General features: G+C 43.4%; 1 protein-coding gene across 4 annotated transcripts in view; it reads left to right on the forward strand.

Moving 5' to 3' along the window:
* The window catches only part of NUP93 (nucleoporin 93), an 80077-nt gene that overhangs the window by 20641 nt on the left and 37681 nt on the right, over window positions 1-21755 (forward strand). The window contains exon 1 of one of the 4 annotated variants that reach the window (XM_051629220.1): window positions 15347-15587. The exons of 1 other annotated variant lie outside the window; for it this stretch is intronic. Coding sequence is in view for 1 of the 3 variants with exons in the window: in XM_051629219.1 (XP_051485179.1) it covers window positions 20111-20233 (123 nt within the window). In the remaining 2 variants the exon portion in view is untranslated. Of the gene's footprint in view, window positions 1-15346; window positions 15588-19523; window positions 19610-19874; window positions 20234-21755 lie in introns of those variants that run through there. 2 more of the 4 variants (XM_051629221.1, XM_051629219.1) reach the window with 2 other exon arrangements.

Here is a 21755-nt window from a genome sequence, read left to right on the forward strand (position 1 = left end):
GTTGTTGCAGAGACAGCTCAGCAGAGCATGCTGCATGTGGGAAGTGCCCCTGTAGATCCAGAGAAGGTTCATCCTGCCACCTCAGAGGTGTTTTAAAATCCACTGATTTATGCAGACCTCTGAGGTGGATCCTTTTCCCTCTAGCACCCCTGGGTGCTGTCATCTGCAGGAAGGAGCACACCTTGGTACTGGGATGTGGAGATTTAGTGCTGGATGGATATGGCCACCTCACACCAAGGAAGGTGGTGGCAGCTTTCCCCATTTCTCTCAAGCCTGTATCCTTTACATTAATATACTGTGCAGAAAATGTTATCTGCCTGGCCTGTGGCCATATCTCAGTTTGTAGAAGCAAGTGTTTAACTGGTTTCTTGAAACACATATTTTTTTTCTGATACTTTGTATGAACCTTACAGTGGAAACTTGAAAATGAGAGTCAGATGCCTAAGCCAGAGCCCTGCCACCACTCACAGTGGCAGTGGCTTTTACTGACACTGTTTCATAGGCTGATTAATTTACTTTAAGCAAGTGTAAGAGGCAAAGGCTCACTTTTTGCCCTGCATCTGGTGCAAGGGTTACAATCTGGCTGTACATGCCACTGAAGAGCTGTGCTTTTGCAGTAGTTGGGCTCTTCTGCTGGTGTCCAAGCCAATGGGATGCTTGATCTCATCCTTTTTGCCAACTGAAATTCCAGAGTGACACAAAGAAAACACAACCAGTATCCTGTATCTATCCACCTGATATAAAATGCATGCAGTAGGCAGTGAAATTGAATCTCTGGCACGTGTGACTAAACAAAAGGGATCTTTCTTTCATAATTTATTTTTCAGCAAGTGTTACCATTTATTTTTGTAAGCTGAATGTGTAGCTAATGCACTCCCTTGAGAAGCTGAAGAGTTCTGTTAAATGTGTGAATTCATGGAGCCTTTTGTTCTGGAGCAGGGTTGGTAGGACCCTTCAAGTTTAAACTTAACTCCAGAGCTTATTGATCTATTTTATGCCATTTTTTTCCCTATCATGAAACAACCCTTTGCTACAGTTACAGCCCCAGATCTTTGGCCTTGCTGTGTTGTATCAACTAATTATAGAAAAAAGAAAAAGGAACTTAAGAGTTTCCAAAACAAATCAAGAATGACACCAGGAGTGGCAACCTCCTTCTGTGATGGAGGGACCTCCCAGTGGTCACAGTGAACTGCTGCTTTCAGGCAGGCTGGTGGCACCAAGAAGTGCCACATCTGAGGGGCTGAAGTCCTGGCTTTCCTAGTACTGTTTGTGACAGCAGCTCTGTGTATGAATACATTTAGCTTTCATCGAGGGCCACAGCTTCACAGTTTTAAGACAGGGCAGCACAGGGAATGACTTATGATTGCCCTACAATCTCCTAATCATAACTTATTGACTGGCATGGTATTTTTTCCAAGTCAAACTAAAACAATTAGGAGATTCAGTTGCACACGGAATATCAAAATGCACTTGTCCCTGTGCTTTGACTTGGGGATTTATTTTCAGATCTAAGCAAATATTGTGTGTCCTCTGTAGTTTGGAAGTGCAATGGCAAGTTGCATCTTGCATTATTTTATAGCACACGTTGTGAGAACAACTAAAATGGAGCCCAAGCTTTTCAAGTCAGGAGTTATAAATAAAATTGAGAGTGTTCTGGAGTTTTGGTGTTCCCTGTCTTGTGGTGTTGAGAAGGATCTAGAACAGGGCCTCAAAAAGCCAAGGATACAGGATTTTAGCAATTCAGATTTACCCATTTGTACTTGCTGATTGAAAACAAACCAGCAAACTGCTGTCAGGTGTGCTGTGGGTGAGCAAGGAATGGGTTTGTTGTTTTGTTTTTGTTGTTCAGAGGTTCTCCAGGACAGAAGGAAGAAGGGAATGTCTGTTACAAACTTTGAAGGCAAGCAGCTGAAATGTGTTCCAAGAGTGTTTTGGAGCAGGGGTGCCAGTTTAAATATTTATGCAGTGTTTTATTGCACTGATTCAAATATTGAATAGTGCCTGACCCTTGAATTTCTGGATTGTTGCCTGACTGGCACCCCACGATGAGTATATTTACTTCCAGAACAGCCTTCTGTGGCAGCTGTTTTTCAGTGCAGGAAATCAGGATAGCTGGATTTTGATCCAATTTTTGGTTGTGATTTTCATGCTTGACTTTGAGTTCAAGAAATACCTTCTCGTGCATCAATTTCTTCACCAGAGAAATAAAAGTTGCATTTACCACTTGACTCTTCCAAAATTGTGAGATTGGATAGGGGAAGTTCACATGGATGTTTTCCTTTTTAGCATCTCCTCAGACTTCTCTGTTGTTCATGGTCCTGATCGGTATTCAACAGCATTTAACTGCCCTCCACCTTTGCTCCCTCAGATGCCAGACCTTGTGAAAAACAAGGTTGTTTCTCTCTGTCAATGTTTTCTGGTTTGGCAGTGCTGAGGAGCACAGCCCTTGGCTGCCCCTGTGGTGCACTGGCTGTCAGCAGAGCTCCCTTCCCCACCTGAAACCAGCAACTGAAGCTGTGCTGCAAACACCCCTCCACCAGCAGCTCTGCTGAAACCACCCTGTTGCTGTGAAGACACCTGCAGAGGCTCTCACCAGTCAGGGCTGGAGATCTGTGGCCAGGCAGAAACCCTCGAGGCAGGCAGTTGTTTATAGAATAATCAGAGGCTAAAACTCGGAGTCAATACAGCTCCTGCTTTCTACCCAATATAATCATTGTATGCAGCAGGATTTTGTCGTGGGGCTATTCTTGCTGAAGATGGATTATTTAGGATGTGCCTGATGTAGAGAGAGTCAGATGAAGTAGCAAAATCTACTGCACAGGGGTCTGGTCTTGCCTGTTCCTGTTACTGGATGCATACCCAGCTGCTGAGCTTGGATCATGCACCCATGCTCTGCACTGTTACCTACGAGGGCCTGGGTATTCCTGTTTATTCCTGTTCCTTGGCTGCTGGGCTTGCAGCATTGGGTCCTTCTGCAGAGCTCAACTCGAGGTGCAGATGCCCTGATTTCAAAATACCAGCAAAAAGCTTTCCCAAATTCCCAGCCTTACTCTGTGCTTGTTTATAGCTGAAACCCCAGGGATGCAAGATAGTTTTAGCAAATAAACCTCAGGGATCTGTGGAGGGATTTCAGAGACAATCCTTCTCTGTTTCCCTCTGTGTATTTACAGACTCAGAGAAGAAAATGGACAATTGGGTTGCCTTGTTTACCCAAGCTAGTACACTGGCTTAACTGTTCCATGATGAAGTTCCATTTCAGTTCTGAGCTTACTAGGCTGTGGAGATAAAATTGATCCATTTGATTGGTTTTGTCCTCCTGGTTTTACATTCAGGTTTCACAGGATTGGATCAATGGCTGCCACTATTTATTCCTGAAAAACAGGCTTGCCCTCAACCTTTCTACAGACATTGCAGCTGCTCCAGGTGTCCATAAACCTTGGGATTTTTCTGCTGTTCACAAATAAAGCAGTGGCTCAGCCTGATGGCCATGGCTCAGAAGGGGAAGCCAGAGATAACTACATGTAAAGCTTCTGTTGCTGAGCAATACTGCCTGATGCCACTTCCCAAAGAGTGTCCAAGACTTACTGGAGAGCTTGCCTTTGGCTTTGTTTGATCAAACTGATGGAACACATTGTGAGGGGACACACAGGGACTGATGCTGTGTCAGTTAAAATCTATTGGTTTAAAATCCCAATGTTACTTTGCTTCAATGTGATTCTTTTTTGCTTTCTTTTAACTGAGATGCTTTTTTGGAGGTAAAGTTGGAACTAGGCTCTTAATCTGCAGTTGCTTGGGGCTTAGCTGTTTGAGGCTTCTTTACTTTTACCTATTGACCTGCTTGATTAATTGTGTCTGAACTTCTGTCCTTTTTATTCCTGACTTTCCTGCCCTGTCAGGACAGAATTGAAAAAAAAAAAAATCTCTGCAGTCCAGAGGACCACTTAAGTCTAGACTTGAAGAAAAATGTTTGGTGGCTGTGAAGTAAGATGTACTTCATTTCTTGCTTCAGGACTATTGCTGGGTTGTTGGGGTTTTTTTTAGAGCTGAGCTTGACAAAGAAAGATGATGCCAGGGGCTGTTCTAAAGGGTGCATTGTATTTTTACTGTAACACTGAACTATTGATTGTTGACTTCTTGGTAGCCTTAATGCACAAGCATTTCCTTAGTTAGTGTTTGAATGGCCATTAACATGTTGGCTTGGTGCCAGAATGGTGAAATGTTGTATTTTATAATACAATTTGGCTATCCAAAAGTACTAAGTGTGGTTTAGGTATTTTTTTATTATTTTTTTTTAAATAAGTAGTTTCCTTGGGGTTTTGTAGCTGTTAACCTTTATGTACTGAAAAGAACCTCTGAAGCAGGAGACACTGAAAGAAGATGGGGTGGCAAGAATCGTGATGTTTTGAGGTTTGTGCCTCTTTAAATTTTCCACTTTTTATCCCTGCCATGCCCAGTGCTTGCTGAGCTGCTGGTAGATCCTCAGGGATGCAAAGTGATATTAGTGACCCTTCCATTTATGAGTTTAAAACCAGTCATTGGGTTTTTTTTTCTAGAGGAGAGTTCTGTTTGTGTTGCATGTCAGTAGCACTGCCCATAAAACCAGGCCTGTTGTCATCTTGTTCTTCCTCCCAGGTGTGAGCTGGGGCTTGCTCTCTTCCCTGCAGCCCCATCACTAACCCATGCTTAGTTCCCAGGTGCTGCCCCACAGTGTTCCCTGCCACACCTTCCACTTGGGCCCCTCTGCTCAAGTCTCAGGGCCATGTTACTACCTGGCCAGCTCTCCTGCTTGTAGGAAAAGACTGCAGCAGGTTTAGAAGAGATAGGTGTGGAAGACCTGATGCTGTTGCTCTTCTACAAGAACAGTATTTGTGCAAAGCAGCTCTCCTGATGGCTGTGGTGGCTTTTTTATTTGTAAGGCAGACAAGGATGGAAACTTATGATTCAATGTCCCTGCAGTGAGGCAGCAGTTACCCCAAGCCCTTCCATTCTAATTCCTCTGGAACAGGTACCCAGTGCTCCTTAAGGTACATCTAACATTTTCTGTCTGCTGTTCTTCTGTTTCTCCTATCTCCCTTTTACAGAAACACAAACTTTCACCAAACAAAAAGGACTAAGCTTGTTTGAGTTTGTATGTGTCTCTGATTTTAGGTGGTGATGTGAATACACTGCTGGTGGAAAATGACATTGCTTTGGCTGGCTGGTTCTGCCAGGTAGTATTGCTGTTTGTTGCAGCCTGCCATGAAGAGCAATAATTAAAGCTTCAATACTTCATTACAGCTAGAAACAAATACTGGAAATTAAGGGAGATTGAAACAGCTTTCTGCTCTGCAAAATGTGCGGGAAACACTTGACAAAAGGTGAGGAGCCAAGAGTTTGTTTGCCCTCTGGCTACTGTCCTGAGTGTTATTTAATCTTTCTCACTCAGCCCTGTAGCCAAGACTTGCTACAGTCCCTTTCCTGCCATTTCAGCTTTCCATTAAATAATAAGATTTTGGTAATGTAGGGTTGTTTCCTGTTAGAGTCACCTTTTCAAAAGAAATTAGTATGATAATTTTGCAAAAAAAATAAGAGATGTTCTCCCACTGGGAAGTAGTAGCAGTTGCTCCATCTCTGAAGCAAATGCCAATGTGAGTGATATAATTATCCAAAGCTCATGCTGGTATTTGTCTAAAATCAACTTTTTTTTTTTTCTGCCATGGAGTATTTTGGGCTTAGTGTTTCTTTCCTTAGCCATCTGACCTTCTCCTGTTTCAATAGTCTGCTGAGCCTGATGCTTCTGTGCAAAAGCAACAGTTGTCATTGTTCAGCTGCCTTTCCAAAACAGAGATGCTGGAGAAAAGCTTCCAGATATTTTTCCTGTGCAGTTCATACCTTTTAGATTTGTGGTCAGTCTGTGGAATTTTCTGGCACCTTCTAAAGATTTTGAGTTTGGGTGACAGATGATAAAGCAATTTGGAAATTAGTCTCTTCTCTTTCATGCTAAGTGAGAGAGAGAACTTAATACAAGCTACTTTGGGTTTTCAGCTTATCTTTGTGTGGAGGGCAACACAATTTCTGAGCACTCCTATTCACTTTCCATGGAATCCTGTGTAGCCCCTGCTTACCTGATTTAATCAGAGGTTTGTAAAAGGTAGAAAAGAAAGGATATTACCATAGAGCAATTTAACTAACACTGTGGCAACAACTATTTATAGACTTTAAATAATTGCCATGCCCATTTAAGTTGCCCTGTTCCTACTTTTTTAGATGCTGGCAATTGCAAAAGATGATAAACTCCCTCTCTCCAGGAGGGTGAATTAATAGGTATCCCAGGAGGCCTAGAAGGGGCAGGATTTGATTGTGTTCCTCAAACACTTAACACCTAAGGCTCTCAAATTGGATAGCAAAGAGAATCTGTTGAAAGAACACGTGGACTTGCAAGAAAGGCCCTTGCTGACAATGGTGGACTCTAGGGAAAATGCATTTTGGGTAGTTTTCAGCTTCAGCAGCTGGAAGAGCTTGTTTGGAGCAAATATTAATGAACTTCTCTTGAAAAAGGAAATATTCTTTATCTTTGCCTTCAGCATGTCCTTCATTCCAATAAATATACACAGGGATTGTTACCTGTAAGACCCTAATTTGGTAATAGTACATGAATAATGTTACATCATGATTGATTAGCTACTAATATTTTTATATAAAAACACACATTGATGTGTTTTATCATTACCATGCTACTGAAACTGCTGGTCCATGACAAAGTGTTTGTTTAGTGAATATACAGAGAGTGGCTTAACCCAAACTCCAAGTAAATACATCTGCAGCTTAGGTTCTTGTGCCCAATAATAGTAAGGAAGTTGCTTCTCTGGGTGTCTCTATATAATGCAGCATGGTGTGGTAGTAGAGCTACAATTTCCTGTGAAGACAGATGGGAGACACCTAAGTTTTGCTTTTTGAGCAAAGCTAAAGCAGCTGCATTACTGGGTGTACCTTCTGAGTGCTGAACACTGTGTTTACTACTTTTGATTAGTGAAATGTATCTTTTGGAATCCTGTCTGCCCTCTTTGGATGCCTTCTGGAAGGACCTTCTGCAGCAAGGCATCTCCTACTTGACCTGTCTTAGCCTGCAGTGCTGCAAGATCTCTAGTAGTACTTGCAGCCTCTTCTGATAGTTGTTGGGGAAAGGATAAATTATACTTGGTGGGTGTATTTTTCATGGACACGGAAGTTATATGATGTGTATGAATCAGCAAAGTAGTTTTACAGAAGAAGCCACTAACAAAATAATGCCCTTGAAACCTGCAGTGCGATCTCCATGCTTGTTTATAGGTGGTTAAGTGGGTATCTTTAAGTGCACTACTTGGTTATGTGTATCCAGCAACAAACAGGTGGACACAACACTGAGGTAGAGAGTCAGAACTGCAAGAAATAACTTGCTCATTTCAAGCAAATGGAGCCTTCATGCTCCTGCAGTGACTGTGGGGACAGGCATGTGGTCTCTGGGTGCCCCCCAAAGCCCTGGCTGTTCCTGCAGAACTGGGCCAGAATTGGCACTTTCTGCAGGGATCTTGCAGTGTGGGCACTTGTGGAGCAAGATAAATAACACATTTGTTTAAACTGCTAATCAATCTTTAGATGCTTTAGTCTTGGCCATGCTGGATCTTGTTCATGTTTGAACTAGTGACCTCTATTTGAAAGTCACTTTGTCCTTCTAATAGTTTTGGGAGTCGCTCTCTGTCCTTTCCTGAGAGTCTCTTTGTCTCCACCCTTGAAAAGGTTGTTCTGGTTTTGTGAAAGCCTAATCCCTGTTTGGTATGGCTGTGCACGTGGCATGAAACAAGAGCTGTGTGCTCCCCTCACTAGCCTTGAGGGAGTCCTTGCTTCTCTTCTCATCTACCAGTTTGGAACTCGGTTTTCAGTGGGCTTCTAAAACCTTCAGGTTTGGAGAATCTGGATGGACAAATGGGCAGAAGGTGATGATGGTCTCCTCCCCTGCAGTCCATTGTTTCTAATTTCTACCAAATTTATATTCTTGAGTTTGACCTTTCTCCAGTCATTTGCTCCTACTAGAAGGGTCTGCCTAATCACAGCTGACCTTAAGAAACACAGCATTGTCAACCCTTCATCTTGATTGAGCTCCAAGATTTGAGCCCTTTCTTTTTTTCTTTCCAGCTCTTCCCCTTCTCTAGTTGTCTCAACACTTGCAGCTATCTTTGCAAATAATTACTGGGTGGTAACTCAGAAGCAAGATGGTATAAGTACTTCTCAACAAAAAAAGGGGTAGAGATGTACAGATGGAGGATCATAGGGAAAGGTGACAGGCTTGTGAACACAAAAGAAATAAAATCCCTATCTTCAGGCTTAGTGTTTGGATATTCTGGGCAAAAGCTTCGTAACTTGAAGATGTGCTGTGTTTTGGATGGGATTTAAGGACAGGATAAACTGTTTATGCCTTTCTCTTCCTTTTTAGTCAAACTCAAGAGATGAACATTTTTATTTCCTCTGCTGGAAGTTGTATCCTCAGTATTGTCTAATGGAGTCAGGCAATGAAGTGATAGAAAATGAAGTGGTAGAACTCCAAAGGACTCGATTTGTCCACAAAGGACAGATTTTTTTTTATCTTCTGATTCTGTCAATCCTCCATAGAGAGATTAACTAGGAGGAGACTTGGTGCTAACCCATCTTTTAAAATATACAGCAGCTTAATCATTACAGTGATGATGATAATATTGAACAACTAACCAAGCAGGCATGGCCAGCACATGCTCTGTGTGAGGTGGCTGAGCCAGAGCTGGAGGAATCTCCCTTCCCAGTTGTTGGCTGTTCCGTGATCCTTGAACACTGTTTCCACTCCCCCAGGAAAGGGAGAAGAGAACAAACAGCATGTGACAGATGTTAGGCATGTCACTTAAAGCAGGACTGGAAGGCACTTGATATTAATGTAATGAGCACAGTATAAAGACCTGAATAGAGTAGACCTGACTTCTAATTAAGCCTGCTGAGATGCCAATACTGATTTCAGTTGAACTTTCACTATGAAATATACAAGGATGGTTTGACAAAGCAGGCGTGTGCTGCTTGGGTTGATTTTAACCGTGGTGCTTGTGGGTGTTTATTTTCTGTGCAGACCAGCAGTTCTAGTGCCACTTTCTTCAGAGCTGGGAGCTGTAATTAAAGGAAAGGCACAAATTTTGCTTCTTTGCTAAGGAAAACCTAAAATGCAGTCTTTACCCTGCTGACTGTGGAACTGCATGGTATCCCATCCCAAGCAAATATCCCTGTGCATCCTGGCATCCAAGAGGACTTCTTAGGTCCATCGCTAGTGTTGGCTGCCTCTTGGCACCTTTTAATTTAGGGAGCTGTCTGGTTTCCTTCTCTCTGTATGTTGGGATGCTGCTGGAGGCCCACAGGTTACATCCAACTTGGAGGGTGGCTCCCATCTGCCTGCCTTTCAGAGAGAGGCTGGGAACACACTTCTGGGCAGCACTTGCAGTAAGAGCTGAATTCATCTGCCTTCCTCTGTCCACTGTAGGTGAGCAGGCTGAGAGCCACAGCTGCTCACCTGTGTTTGCCCAGGTGGGCCCTGGGCTGGAAACAGACTCTGCTCCATGATGTAACATGGGAAAGGATGGTTCTGAAACTGCTGGCAGGTTTCTGTGGCTTGAACTGCTGTGGAAATTAAGAATATGGGCTTGATTCTACATATGTCATAGAATCATTGAATGGTTTGGGTTGGAAGGGACCTTCAAGATCATCCAGTCCCACCCCCCTGCATGGGCAGGGACACCTCCCACCAGCCCAGGTTGCTCCAAGCCCCATCCAACCTGCCCTTCAACACTGCCAGGGATGGGGCAGCCACAGCTTCCCTGGGCAACCTGGGCCAGGGTCTCACCACCCTCACAGGGAAGAATTTCCTCCTCATGTCTCACCTCAATCTCCCCTCTTCCAGCAAGGGGAAAGGCAGAGCTTTCTTTCCTCAGACCATTCACGACTGATAATATAACCCTGAAGAAACAAAGGTAAAAGCACAGGATTGTTTCTGCTTTTGCATGTGTGAGTGTGTGTGCTTGTGTGGTGCCTTTTGGGCTTTGTGTGATGGAGAACTTGGAGACATTTTGTGAGAAGCAGGCGCGTTGATAATTGCATTCTGGTTAATCATCCTGGAAGGATCATGATAGCTCCTCTAGCTGGTGCTTTGCAGCTTCCTCTGGAGTTAATAATTCATTGCTGGACTGTGTCGCAGAGTGTTCTTAAGTCAGGTCCCTCTGTGGATTGCAGGCATCAGTAGGAGTCAAAAGAGATAAAAAGATGAGCTTGGTGTTTGACAGTCGTTAACTTGGTGTGGGCCTCTAGACAGCATTAGGTGAACTTCCCTGTCCTGCACTTCCCTGGATTTGGGAATGTGAAGGACGTGGGAATTCAGCTCCTTGTGAAATCGTGTGAAGAAACTCAGCAGCTCACCCTGAGAATGCTGAAATGAAGGTGTGAATAATACCAGTGACCACATGGTGCTGGAGATTTAACAGGCTGTGGGGTTGAGAGGATTTTTGCCTGCCACGATGCTGAGGCGACAGTTTTGTAACAGGCTCTTTTACTCCAGAGCTGAGTTGCTTTCCAGCCTGTTCTGCCTCACCTCCCAGGGAGAGCTTTTACCACCAGGAGCTGAATTTGGTTATGTCAGTGCTTGCACTCATCTGTGAGAGGGGTTGACATTCAGGGCTTGCCTACAAAAAAAAAAAGGGGTTAGCATTCTGAATTAAAAATTAACACATTCTCTGCATAATTACAGACTTGCAGCGGGCACTAATACTGTACAAAAGAGGCCTTTCCAGGCAGAGTTTAATGGCCCAAAACCAGACCTATATTGCTCCTTTAAATTAGCATTGGCATGTTTAAAACACTCTTGAAATTCTGCTGCAAAATAGCTGTTTGGCTTCCAGTTTTGTGGGGTTTTTTTTTAAAGGTAATTATTCTTTTTAATGCTAAAGATGGAAAGTGGTTTGCATATTCATGGCACATTCTAATTTTGAAAATAATCTCCTAGTAGATATTTAACAAAGGCTTTGGGGAAATGGACACTTGTTGCCCTCTGTTTAAATGATTACATCTCCATTATGGCTGGGTGGTGAGAGCATGAGTAATACCCTCAGTTCTTCATTAAAAAGGCTCTAATGAAAACTGGTTGCTGCTCTTGGATAAATATGGACGTGAGGTAGTTCAGTGACACAGTCAAATTGCTGAATGGAGTGGAAGTTCCCTATTCATCCTGGCAAATGATACCGTTAATTGCTATCGTTAATTGGGGGGTGAATGGCAGGATTGGAGCTAATCCTCTCTGCTTGGCTGGGCTTCAGCCCCCTCTCCCCTGCTTGGCACCATGGCTTTTCAAATTGTCCAGCATTTGTGCTGCTTTTTCCCCTCCCCAATTTGCCTGGTCACCAAAAGCTGTGCTTCTCCATTGGTGCTGGCTGGTGTTTCCCACTTGTTGCATTTCCATCCTGCTTCGTTTGGTACAGATTTGCCCCAGAAAGCTGCGTCATAATTTGGGTCTCCTTTGAGCTCTGTACTGAGCTGACAGCCAGTCAGGGTGGTGGCTTTTGCCCTGCGAGAGGAGAGCTTTCTGCCACAGCACCAGGTGTGGGTGGAGCCAGGTAGTTGTAGCTTCTGACTCAGCTTTGGATTAAACTCGTGTTTAGTCCATGAAAGTTACCTCTTTGCCACTCACCCCCAGTTCCCATCCAGGTAGGCTAGTGGCATAATGATAGACTCAGCCCAGCTGACTCTTTGTGCCGTTTGCATGTATGTAAATATAACAGTATTGGTGTGGAAGTGTTAGCCTGGATTTTCTTCCTGTCCTCTTCACCCTAAACTGCTTGAATCAAACCCCTGAACCTTCCAGCTCCACTTTTTGCACCACTCTGAAGGGAGAGGATGAGTGTGCAGAGCTGAGAACAGAGGTACAGTGCTGGCCATGACAGCCCTCCTTCTGAAGTGACCTGGTGTGTCATTAGTGCTGGCTAATCACCCTGCCAGCCTTGCAGAGGAAGGGAGCTAATGCTTTCAGGCACTCTCCTGACCTGCTATGACAGTGCAGTATTTGCTGCTGCTATGGCACTGCATTAAGCTGAGAAGAAAGGTTTTTGGGAAGGAGCTCCCTAGTGCTGCTTTTACTCACTGCCAGTGAGTCCCTTAGTTTTGCTGCCTAATGCTCCATGACCATGGCAGGTGGCACAGCTGTAGGACTTCAAAAAGGAGCTAATACAGGAGCAGATCCAGGGATGCTGTTTGTATTCTTCCCCTTACCCCTGGCCAGTGCAAGACTGTGAAAGAAAGGGAGATCACAGTGATTGTTGTGTAGAATGTTTTACGGATTTTTTTCTTGGATTTAAGGTAAGAGGGATAGTAGCTATGATTTTTTTTTTTGTTATAGTGAAGGAATCTCCTGCACTCAACAGCTGCAGCTGTACCTAAGAGGGAAGGAGGTCATCGTGGACTCCCAGAGACGATGAGAGGGAGTGATTCTGACACACAGAAGGATATTCATACTCCAACAGCTTCTGTATGATCATCATCATTCTCTTAGGGATATGATGCTTTCTACTTAGGAGGAAAGCTTCTCCAGTTTTCCTAAAGGGTGGCCCAGCAGCCCTGAACAATGGCTTTCTCCCTTCTCCTCCCACAGTCACATCTGAGCACAGAAGTGATTGATGCATGAGCTGACTGAACACTCCACTGAACTGATTGCCTGTGAAACAGCAGTTCTGACATCTTAGCTGGGTCACCACTCAGTTGGTTACACTAACAGCCATTTGGGGTGAGGAGTTTCTGTTCCTATCCCTCCAAGCTGTTGCTGTAAGACCTCCATAGGTAAAGGGAGGCAGTACTGTGCTGAGCTACACTGGGAAGGCTTTCCCTGCAACATCATGAGCTGGCAAGGCAATACAGAAAGAACCCCATATATTTATGTAAAAACTGTACTGATCTGTAATGCGTAGTTCTGCAGTTGGGAGTAGCTTCTGCAGTAGCACTACATGGCCAGAAAATAGCAAAGCATGTCTGGTGATAAAAGCAGCATTTTTAAACTTGTGGCTAGCAGCTCCATAAAGATCACTGTGCTCCTGAAATCCCTGATGAGGCTGCAGCCCATCCCAAAGAGCTGAGTGTCTTTCCAGGTAATGCCCATTACCTGTTTTAAGGTTTGGCTAGAAGGCAAAAGCTCTGAGTATCCCCTGTGCTTTTGGCTCTGCACCACTGGTGGGTTCTGAAAACCAGAGGTAAGGATGGGGAGAAGCCATCCGAGACCAGAGCAGTGTGTGAGGTGAGCGGCAAGTTACTGAGGGTAGCACAGCAGCGGGGACACCACCAGGCAGTGAGGCTCAGAAATGCAGGAGCAATGCCAGAGCCTGGATTATTCCTGCAAATAGCTGCCTTTCCCAACCTTGCTTTTGCAGTCCCGAGTGTTGGAAGCAGTCATCAGTGGCTTTCCCTGCAATGCAATTGAGGTTGTCCTCTTAAGAACATCTGTGGGTCTGGACCTGTTTTCTCCACTCCTGAGGCTCCTGATACGAGGTATTCAGCACAGTGTTCATTCGGTCACAAGCAGGGAGGGTTTGCTCCTTGCAGTGCTTTGGGAAAAATCCCCTTTAGGAACATGTTTGCTAGTTTCAAAGCCTAAATACAGTGTATTTAAGAGACCACTCTGCCACTTGTGAAGGGCTAAATTGTCCAAGGTGCTCAGTAATGCTTTTGAAGCAGGTAAGCCCTAGTCACAGAGCCCTTTCTACACCCATAAAACTGCTAATTGGAATTGCTCCAAGACTACAGAGTACAATGTTAATTCAGTGACTATATAAAATATCCTGCACCATTTTTACTTGGTACTTCACGTCCATCCGACACCCCTGCAGTGCTGTTTTAATTAAAACAGAAGTGGAAATAATGAATTGGTGGTATTGGTGGCGATTCTGCTGATACATCAGTGTTAATGCACAGTAAAACACTCTCCTAATAGCTTTCTGTGCTTCATTAAATTAAACAATCCCAAATTTGGATATTTTTTTTAGCGGATATGTTTGCAAAGACGTGCATTCAGTAAACAGAGCTACTGAATTGTGAAATGCAGAACTACTGCAGCAGGGCTGTCGTTCTGGGATTTGAAAAGAAGCAACTTTGAATTTGGGAGTGTCACCAGCAATTTGGGGACTGAAGGGAGCTGTGTTGGCACCAGGGGTTAAATGTGCACTTGGGACCTGTGGAGGTAACTGCCTGATAGTGTCACGCTCACCTTTTGTGAAACACATCTTTATGGTGGTACGTTTTGCCTATTAGCAAATGCATTCTCTATTTCTTTGGTGCTTCTAATTTTTTTCTTGAAGGTGGGGGTGGTCTGTTTCTCGATTTTTCTCTGGCTTTCTGCACTGTAATGATGGCACCATCACCTGACTGCTGGAATAAACTGGCCTGACTTTAATCATCGGGTGACTGGCTCTTTGCATGGTTTCATCTCTGCTGTTTTACATCCCCTCTTGTAATTGCACGATTGCTTGCAGCATTGTTTTTCTATTGGTGACAATGAAAGGCACATGTTAGTATTTTATGTGACCTTATACTTCTCGTTTGATGTTTAAAGTGTAGGTGAAGAAGTGGTACTTTGTGAGTAAAATCCTCTTTATTTGTAAGCAGCGTGTTTTCCCTGTTGATGTACAAGCATTTGTAAGGCAACATTATATATAAAAAACACATTTGTAAGTATCACATGGAGGAAGAAGTAGTTAGGTTAAGCCTGTGTTAATAACAGGGCTGCATTTCTGTAGTACTGACAGTTTCATTGAGGTATATATGCTTACAATTAAATAACCTATTCAAAGCTACCAAAACCCCCCCTATGTTTAATGTAAATAGTATCTTGGTCTTTTAACTGCTAAATAACCAAACCCAGCAAAACAATAGAGAATCAAAGCTCTCCTTTGGAGAACACTGACACCAATTAATATGCAGTAAAATTATCTGCCTGTACAAGTTGTTTTTTCAGCAGCTCTGCGGGTCTAAAATGGCAGAAGCTTTCTGGTGCTGTATAAAAATCAAACTGCCATTTATTTTAGCCTCATGGTATGTGCAAATTCATGCAGCTCAGTTAAGGGAATAGCTTCACAACTGGTGTTACAATCTGTGGCTGGAGTGCTGCATCACAATGCAGCAAATGCATTTTCCACATTAACCAGACATGACAGCTGAAATGATTATTAACCATGCAATATGTCGGAAGTCATCAAAAATTCACATCAGAGTAATTGCAGTGGCTCAGGGAGGAAAAAAAAAAATAGTAGCATCTCTCTCCTCTTGCCTGCCTGCCTCCTTACCCCCTCCTAACTCCTACATGGTACAGTCCGTTAACAATAAAATATCCTTCTGTAACCTATAAACTGTTACTCCCATCAGTTACTGGTTTCAGACTGATGCTTTCCCTAGAATTTGAATAAAGCACCACTGGAAAAAAAAATACATATCTCTAGATGCTTTCCAGGCAGTGGTGTTCAGCCGTGGAAAGCAGCTGCTTTCTTATTGTCTTGCTGGACTCTTGACTGTCTCAGCCATTTCAGGACTTGCAGGTTTGATTAATTTTTCTTTTTTTTTGTTTGTTTATTTTTTAAGATGAGAAAACTTGAGCGTTAATACAGAAAGATTCAGCTGTGTAAGCCTAAATACCAGGCAGCTGAAGTGTGGCAGTTACAGCCAGCATTAACAGGTTTGTAACTCCTCACTGCTGAGATCTACAGGTAGGAATGTATGCATTTAAAAATGTTTAAAACGAAGGTTAAAAGCTTGCTTTGATAAGAGACAGTTTTCCTTCAGGTGTCTTCTATGGTGGTTTTTTGTCTGCTGTTGCTGGAGATGGTTTAAATTTTGTAGGTGAGTCGTTGAAGAGAACAGGTGGGTAGTTCTGTAGAAATCCTCCTTTGCTCACAGGAAACAAACCTTAAGATCTGTGCCTTTACCTTCTCATATTCTTTGCTAGAGCAGCTGCTGGGTGGGGCAGTCCAGTGTCTGCTTTGGGTTTCAGTCGTGTTGCCTTTTTTTTAAAGACCCTCTTGACATTGCTGACTTTGCTTTTCATTTCAGCAGAGATACAGCAGCATAACTTTCTGCATGCCTTTATTTCTGTTTTCTCTTCCCTAGACTGACATGTCTAGGGAAGTATTTAAAAAGGATAGAGATGCTACTTGGTTATATGATTATCTTAGTTTTCGTTGTGGTGTGAAGATACTGCTCCCCTCTTTCCTCTGTTCCTACAGATGCACTTATGATTTATTTAGAAGACACGTTAAACTTTCTTTAATTTAATTTTGAAGTGAGGATTTCAAATAATGGGATGAAAATAAGATGGGAAATATTTCTATTTTTCCAAAGTAAATGAAGACACTTGGAGATTTTCCCCCCCTCCCCTGTAGTTTCTTAAATGAGGTGGTGAAATGTGTTTGCTTAGTCAACTGGAGTTTGCAGCCTAGACCCCACCTCTCTTTAAAGTGAATAGCGTATGTTATGAAAGGGGTTAAGCCAGGAAAATGATAGTAAAGGGCAACAGGGAATTAACATTTATATCAATGTGGTGGCCGTGGGTGGGTGGCAGCTGATTTCATTCTCTCAGATGTGGGGACTGCTTGCAAACTGGGAGCTCTGCCTGCCTCCGGTGTGGGGACAGACGTGTAGGGTGGGCTGCTTTTCCTCCTTTCTGTTCTGCTTTTCCATATGGAGAAAAGCAGGTTAAGGAAATGTACTGTGCTGGGACACTGCCTGGGCTCTGCTGCAGAGAATGACTTGCCTCCTTTGGGGCTCCCTCCCCAGTCGTGAAGGTGCCTATTTGCCATCTTCTGCACTCTTCTTATTGTCCACTGAGACATGTCTGAACTGCTCAGAAGGGCAGACAGAGGAGCAGCACGGCCAAAAAAGTTGCCTCTTTTAAACAAGATTTACCTGTACTGAGGAGGGGTTCTTGCCACAAAAGCAGCTCAGTTAAGTAGAAGACAATGAAATGTGTGGTTTGCATGTGTAAAAAGATGGAGGAAGCCATCTCCACTGACCCCAGATGGGAGGCAGCTCAATTATCCTTGCACTTGGTACAGTGTGGCAAATTATTTTCCTTTGTCTGAAGTGGGTGGGAGACAGAGTTCAACTAAGCTCCATCAATTAATGTATAGAAAAATGACTGAGCCACTGTAATTATTAATTAGCTGTAGGTCTGTTAGAGCAGGGTTTTCTGTGACAACTGTTGGCAGCCTCTGGAGTTGGCATTTCGTTTACATTGAAGTCCAAAAGCTCGTGTGCCTTGTTCATGCAACGTGCAAATAAAGGCATGCACTGCTCCACAGTTCCTTAGGAAGGGTGGAGTACAGCTGGAGGAGAAAAATGGAAACCTTTTGTTTCCTGTGGGTCCCTCAGCACACCAGTCTCGTGCCCTAAGTCTGCGAAGTTTAAACCTCAGGTTTATTACCCAGTGGGAGAAATAAGCTGGGAAAGGATAAAAGTGTTTATTGTCACCTACCATTTGTCGCAGCAGAGAATTCTAACGCGTGCCTTTCGGAGCTTGATGATGTCTTCACATTTTTAGGTTGTATAATTATAACAGGCATGTGCCAGTCTCCGGCTTTTTATTTTCATTATTTGCAATTAATAATGCATAGGTTGTTTAAATAATTAACTTTGTGAGATGTATCAGTAATGTAGGAATGGGGGAAACAATTTCTGAAGGCGGCGGCGTGTTTAAAATTGAGGATTGAAAGATGTGGTTACGTGTATGAACTCCTCCAAACTGCTTGCTTTCAGTGTCAGTAAAATATATTTATTCCAAGGGCCATGTTGAAAATACCTATTAGGTGAACAAACTATCTGTGATTTATTTACAAATATTTCGGAAAGGTGGCTGATTTGGGCTTGTTTCTCTAACCCGGGTGGATGATTTTGCCAAATCATGGCATGTTATTTCAGAGGCCGAACTTTAAATTTAGCCTGTTTTCTGGAAATTCCACTGTGTATTGGCAAAAAAACCCCAAGAACACATTCTTCACACTAAAATGCATGTAATCTTAGGCTCTTTTTTGGTAGCGTTAGCCAGCTGTTACCAGTAAAATAAAGTAGATTTAAGTTTGGAAAGGTTTTCTTTCTCTACCTGGGGTTTTTCTGGGAGACTTCGAATCGCCAGAGAAATGTTCTGGGGAAAATCCCGTTGTGGATGTGCAGCACTAAGGAAAGCCACCTATGCTGGTGCTTGGGATTTGCATCCTGCTTTAACTTGGCTATCACATTTAGGATGCTGACAGGGTTCTGATGCCTGTGAACCAGGCGTTGTCCCTTGGAGGCAGTGAGCCTTTGCTGCATGCATCACTTTGTGTCTGAAATTCAGATGGAGGCTGGAAGATGATTTTTTTTTTTTTTCCCCTTGGCTTGTTGTGTTGTTTGTTTGTTTTTACTGAAGCAGAAAGATAACTAGTGCTCCCGAGGAATGCTCAGGAAGAAGGTAGATGGGCTTTCTGCTGTGGGATGTGGGCACAGCAGGTGAAATCCTTCTGCTTGAGTCAGCCTGAGACCAGGGAGTGTGTCAGGCTCAGTGCTGCCAGGCTTGCTACTTGCATCCAGAGGAGGTAAAGAGAACCAATTTTTATTCTTTACAGTTTTTCTTTTGAGGGCATTTGGCTGCTTTTATACATCTGAAATAGTGAAGGAAGAGATGTGCATGTACCAATAATGAGTTTTCCTTCCCAAAAAGCCTGAGAACACCCTTGTTTCTTGCATATAGCAAGGTTACATGCTGCCAGCCAGAAGGATAAAGCACTTAGGGTTGGGGGGAGATGGAGGGAATGCAGTAAAATTTGCAGAAGTGGGTTAGAGGAGATGTGTGTTAATGACTAGCAGGTTTGTTTAATATTTTGCCCCTCTTGCTGGTGTTCCATAAGAAAGGTGCTGTTTCAAGCTGGGAAATCCTCCACCAACTGCTAGGGATGGCAGCTTGGCTTTCGGATGTGAACAGTGTATCCAGAGAAAGGCATTTTCTGCCACCAGGTTGAGTGGGTTATTGTAGCTGCCTGGATGTTGATGCTGATGTGCAATTAGTCCAGCGACAGACACTGCAAGCTCGTGTGTGCCTCCGTTCTGCCTTTGTCTTTTCTTTGCAAACTACTCTCTTATTAGCTAGTGTTTTCTGTGGTATTCAGAGAGAAGCCTGTGGTCCTATAACAGGGCTGGACACTCCTCTCTTCTCAGCTTCATCAATTTTTTTTTGTGCAGTGCTGACAGATTTCCAGTGGCTGGTTTCTCAGCTTACACCATCTCAGGAGACTCCTCGCCCGCTCAGTAGATCGAGGTGTGGTCTGCAATGGCAGCTTCATCCCTGCCTCGCAAGGGCGTGACACGGGCAGAAATTCAACCTCCAGGTTTTATTTGGCCCCGTCTTGTTTGAGAGGGGTCCCCTCTTGGGGAGGGGGGGTAGAACATGCAGCTACTTCTTGAGAAAATGTGGAGTAACCACGATGCTAAAATGGCAGCGAAAGGAAGAAGAAAATGGCGTCATCGGTGAAATGAGTTTCCATGGCTTGATTTGAGGGTGTCCTGCCTGATGCCAGGATGATTTCAGCAGAAGGTATTGCATTATAAGCTTAGTTCTGGCTGTATTATGAAAGATTAAATCGCTGAAATCTGTATTTTATTTTTTTTTCCTCAGAATTCCCTTGAAAAGCATGACACAAGAGAGGCGGATGTCATAGCTTATTCGACTGGATGATCAGAAATTCTCTCTTTTCACACTAAATATTTTTAATAGGAGGTTGTGTGGTGGATCTCAAGCCCATAGGAATTACCTTATAATTTAGTTTAAATTTTAACTCAAAAAGAGGTAGAGCCCCAAGTTTTGGTTTGATTGTGAATGGCTTGACGCGTTGATGGTATTTGTAGGGTTGTATTTCTTAATTGGGATGCTAATACAAGGATATTTGTAGTGCAGGGGGGAGACTGTGGCTGCTCATCATGGCACTGAGTAAAGCTCCACGCCAGGGTCCTCCCTCTGTTTAAAAATCCTGAGAAAAGCAGCCATGCATTTGGAAACTCAGTCAGCTCAGGTTTCAGATTCTGGTTCATTTGCTCTATGCTGATGCCACAGCTGCTGGTGAAACTCCAGTGCCAAAGGAGATGGGCTTCCTGTGGGTCCTTCTGCTGGTCTCCTCTGTGCAGAGACCTGCCTTGTCTCAAGAAGTTGTATCCAAGTGAGGTGATGTTGCATTTAATTGTCTTTGTGACATTTTGGTTTCTTTATCTTTAATAATGTTTCCGTTTGTCTTGAGATGCCTTCAGGTGTGATGTACCAATGTTAGGCAGCTAAGCAAGCTCCTTCTGGTGGCTCTTGAGTAACATTTCCTACTGCCATAACTGGCTGGCAAGAGTCTGTCCACCTTCTCTCTCTAGTTCAGATAAATATTTTTTTCCATTGTTTTTTCTTCCTTCTGTTCTTTGCATGACCTCTTAAGTGGGTTGGGGTTATTCAAGGCTTCAAATTTGTTATTGCACGGGTTTTCTTGGTACTTTGTAGCTTGGTAGGATCTGGAATTCTTGTTGAACAGCTCCCAGTTGCATTGTAGGGAGAAAGAAAATGAGGATATGCCTGGGAAGGAAGAGAGAATCACTAGAGAAAAGTAGCACTGCTGCTTATACTGGTTTTGTGTTCCATTAACAATTGCTGTCAAAAATGATCTGTGCATTGGAGGCTGAAAACTGAACGTGGAGCAGAATCTCATCCTGAGCAAGTTCACTGTAAAATTCTGGATTAAAAAGGTTTTATCTGTTTTATGCCAGGAAAGTGCCTGTGACTTTGCAAATCCTACTAACCCCACTTCTGACAGGGTTCCCATGCAACGTGCAGCCCAACGTGACGTGGCAAAGATTTTCAGATTTACACTAATCTGTGTAATTGAGGTTATTTTGGTTTTACTCTGATGAAGGGAAAAGGCACAGCAAATAGTATGGATAATTACTAATGTTTTCATAATTAGCTACACTGTACAAGTCATATATACATTCCATCTATTGCAAAGGTTGATACATTTTGGTGTTTGTTTAGAACAGAGTATCCTGCTTCACTCAATGTAATCATTATGCTTGAATTTCTTGCACCTTGCAAACTTCTCTGGCATATTTTGTAAAATCTTAAAATGACTGGGAACTCTGCAGTGAATTTCCATGTTGTCTTAAGCTACTTGTAAGTACAATTTAAAGTGAAATACTGATAGATTGTAGTGCAAGAAATCCTCAACTCACTAAGCATCCTATGTTGAATTAGAAGAAACTGAAATTGGGCAGTTCTTTCCTGCCAGTAGTGATGATTTCTGGTTCTACACAAAACAAGCAGTGCCATGTAGCAGAGTGTTCAATTTTGAGGCTGCTGTGGGAGCAGCTGGCAGGAAATGTGAGCAGGGGTATTTTTCTAGATGTTTCCAGTGTGGTAAAGCTCTGCTCCTTTTTATATTTTGGGATAAATGTTGCTTAAATTGGCTGCAAGCACCTTGCACCACTCTTCTTTGGCCACATCCTGCAGGTGTGCTCCTCTGGATGGATGTGGGATCTGGTGGTGCCTCTTGGTGCCCTCAAGGGGGACGGTTTGACATGAACTGAAGATTTGATATTAGCCCTTTGGCACTTCAGGGATGGTCTCTTGGCTGAAGCAGGAGCTAGGAGGTATTTCTATTTTTTCCCTCCAAGTATGTATGTCTAAGGAGCTAGTTTTCCACACCTTCACT

Source organism: Apus apus, chromosome 11, assembly GCF_020740795.1.
Source record: "Apus apus isolate bApuApu2 chromosome 11, bApuApu2.pri.cur, whole genome shotgun sequence".
Lineage (NCBI taxonomy): Eukaryota > Metazoa > Chordata > Aves > Apodiformes > Apodidae > Apus > Apus apus.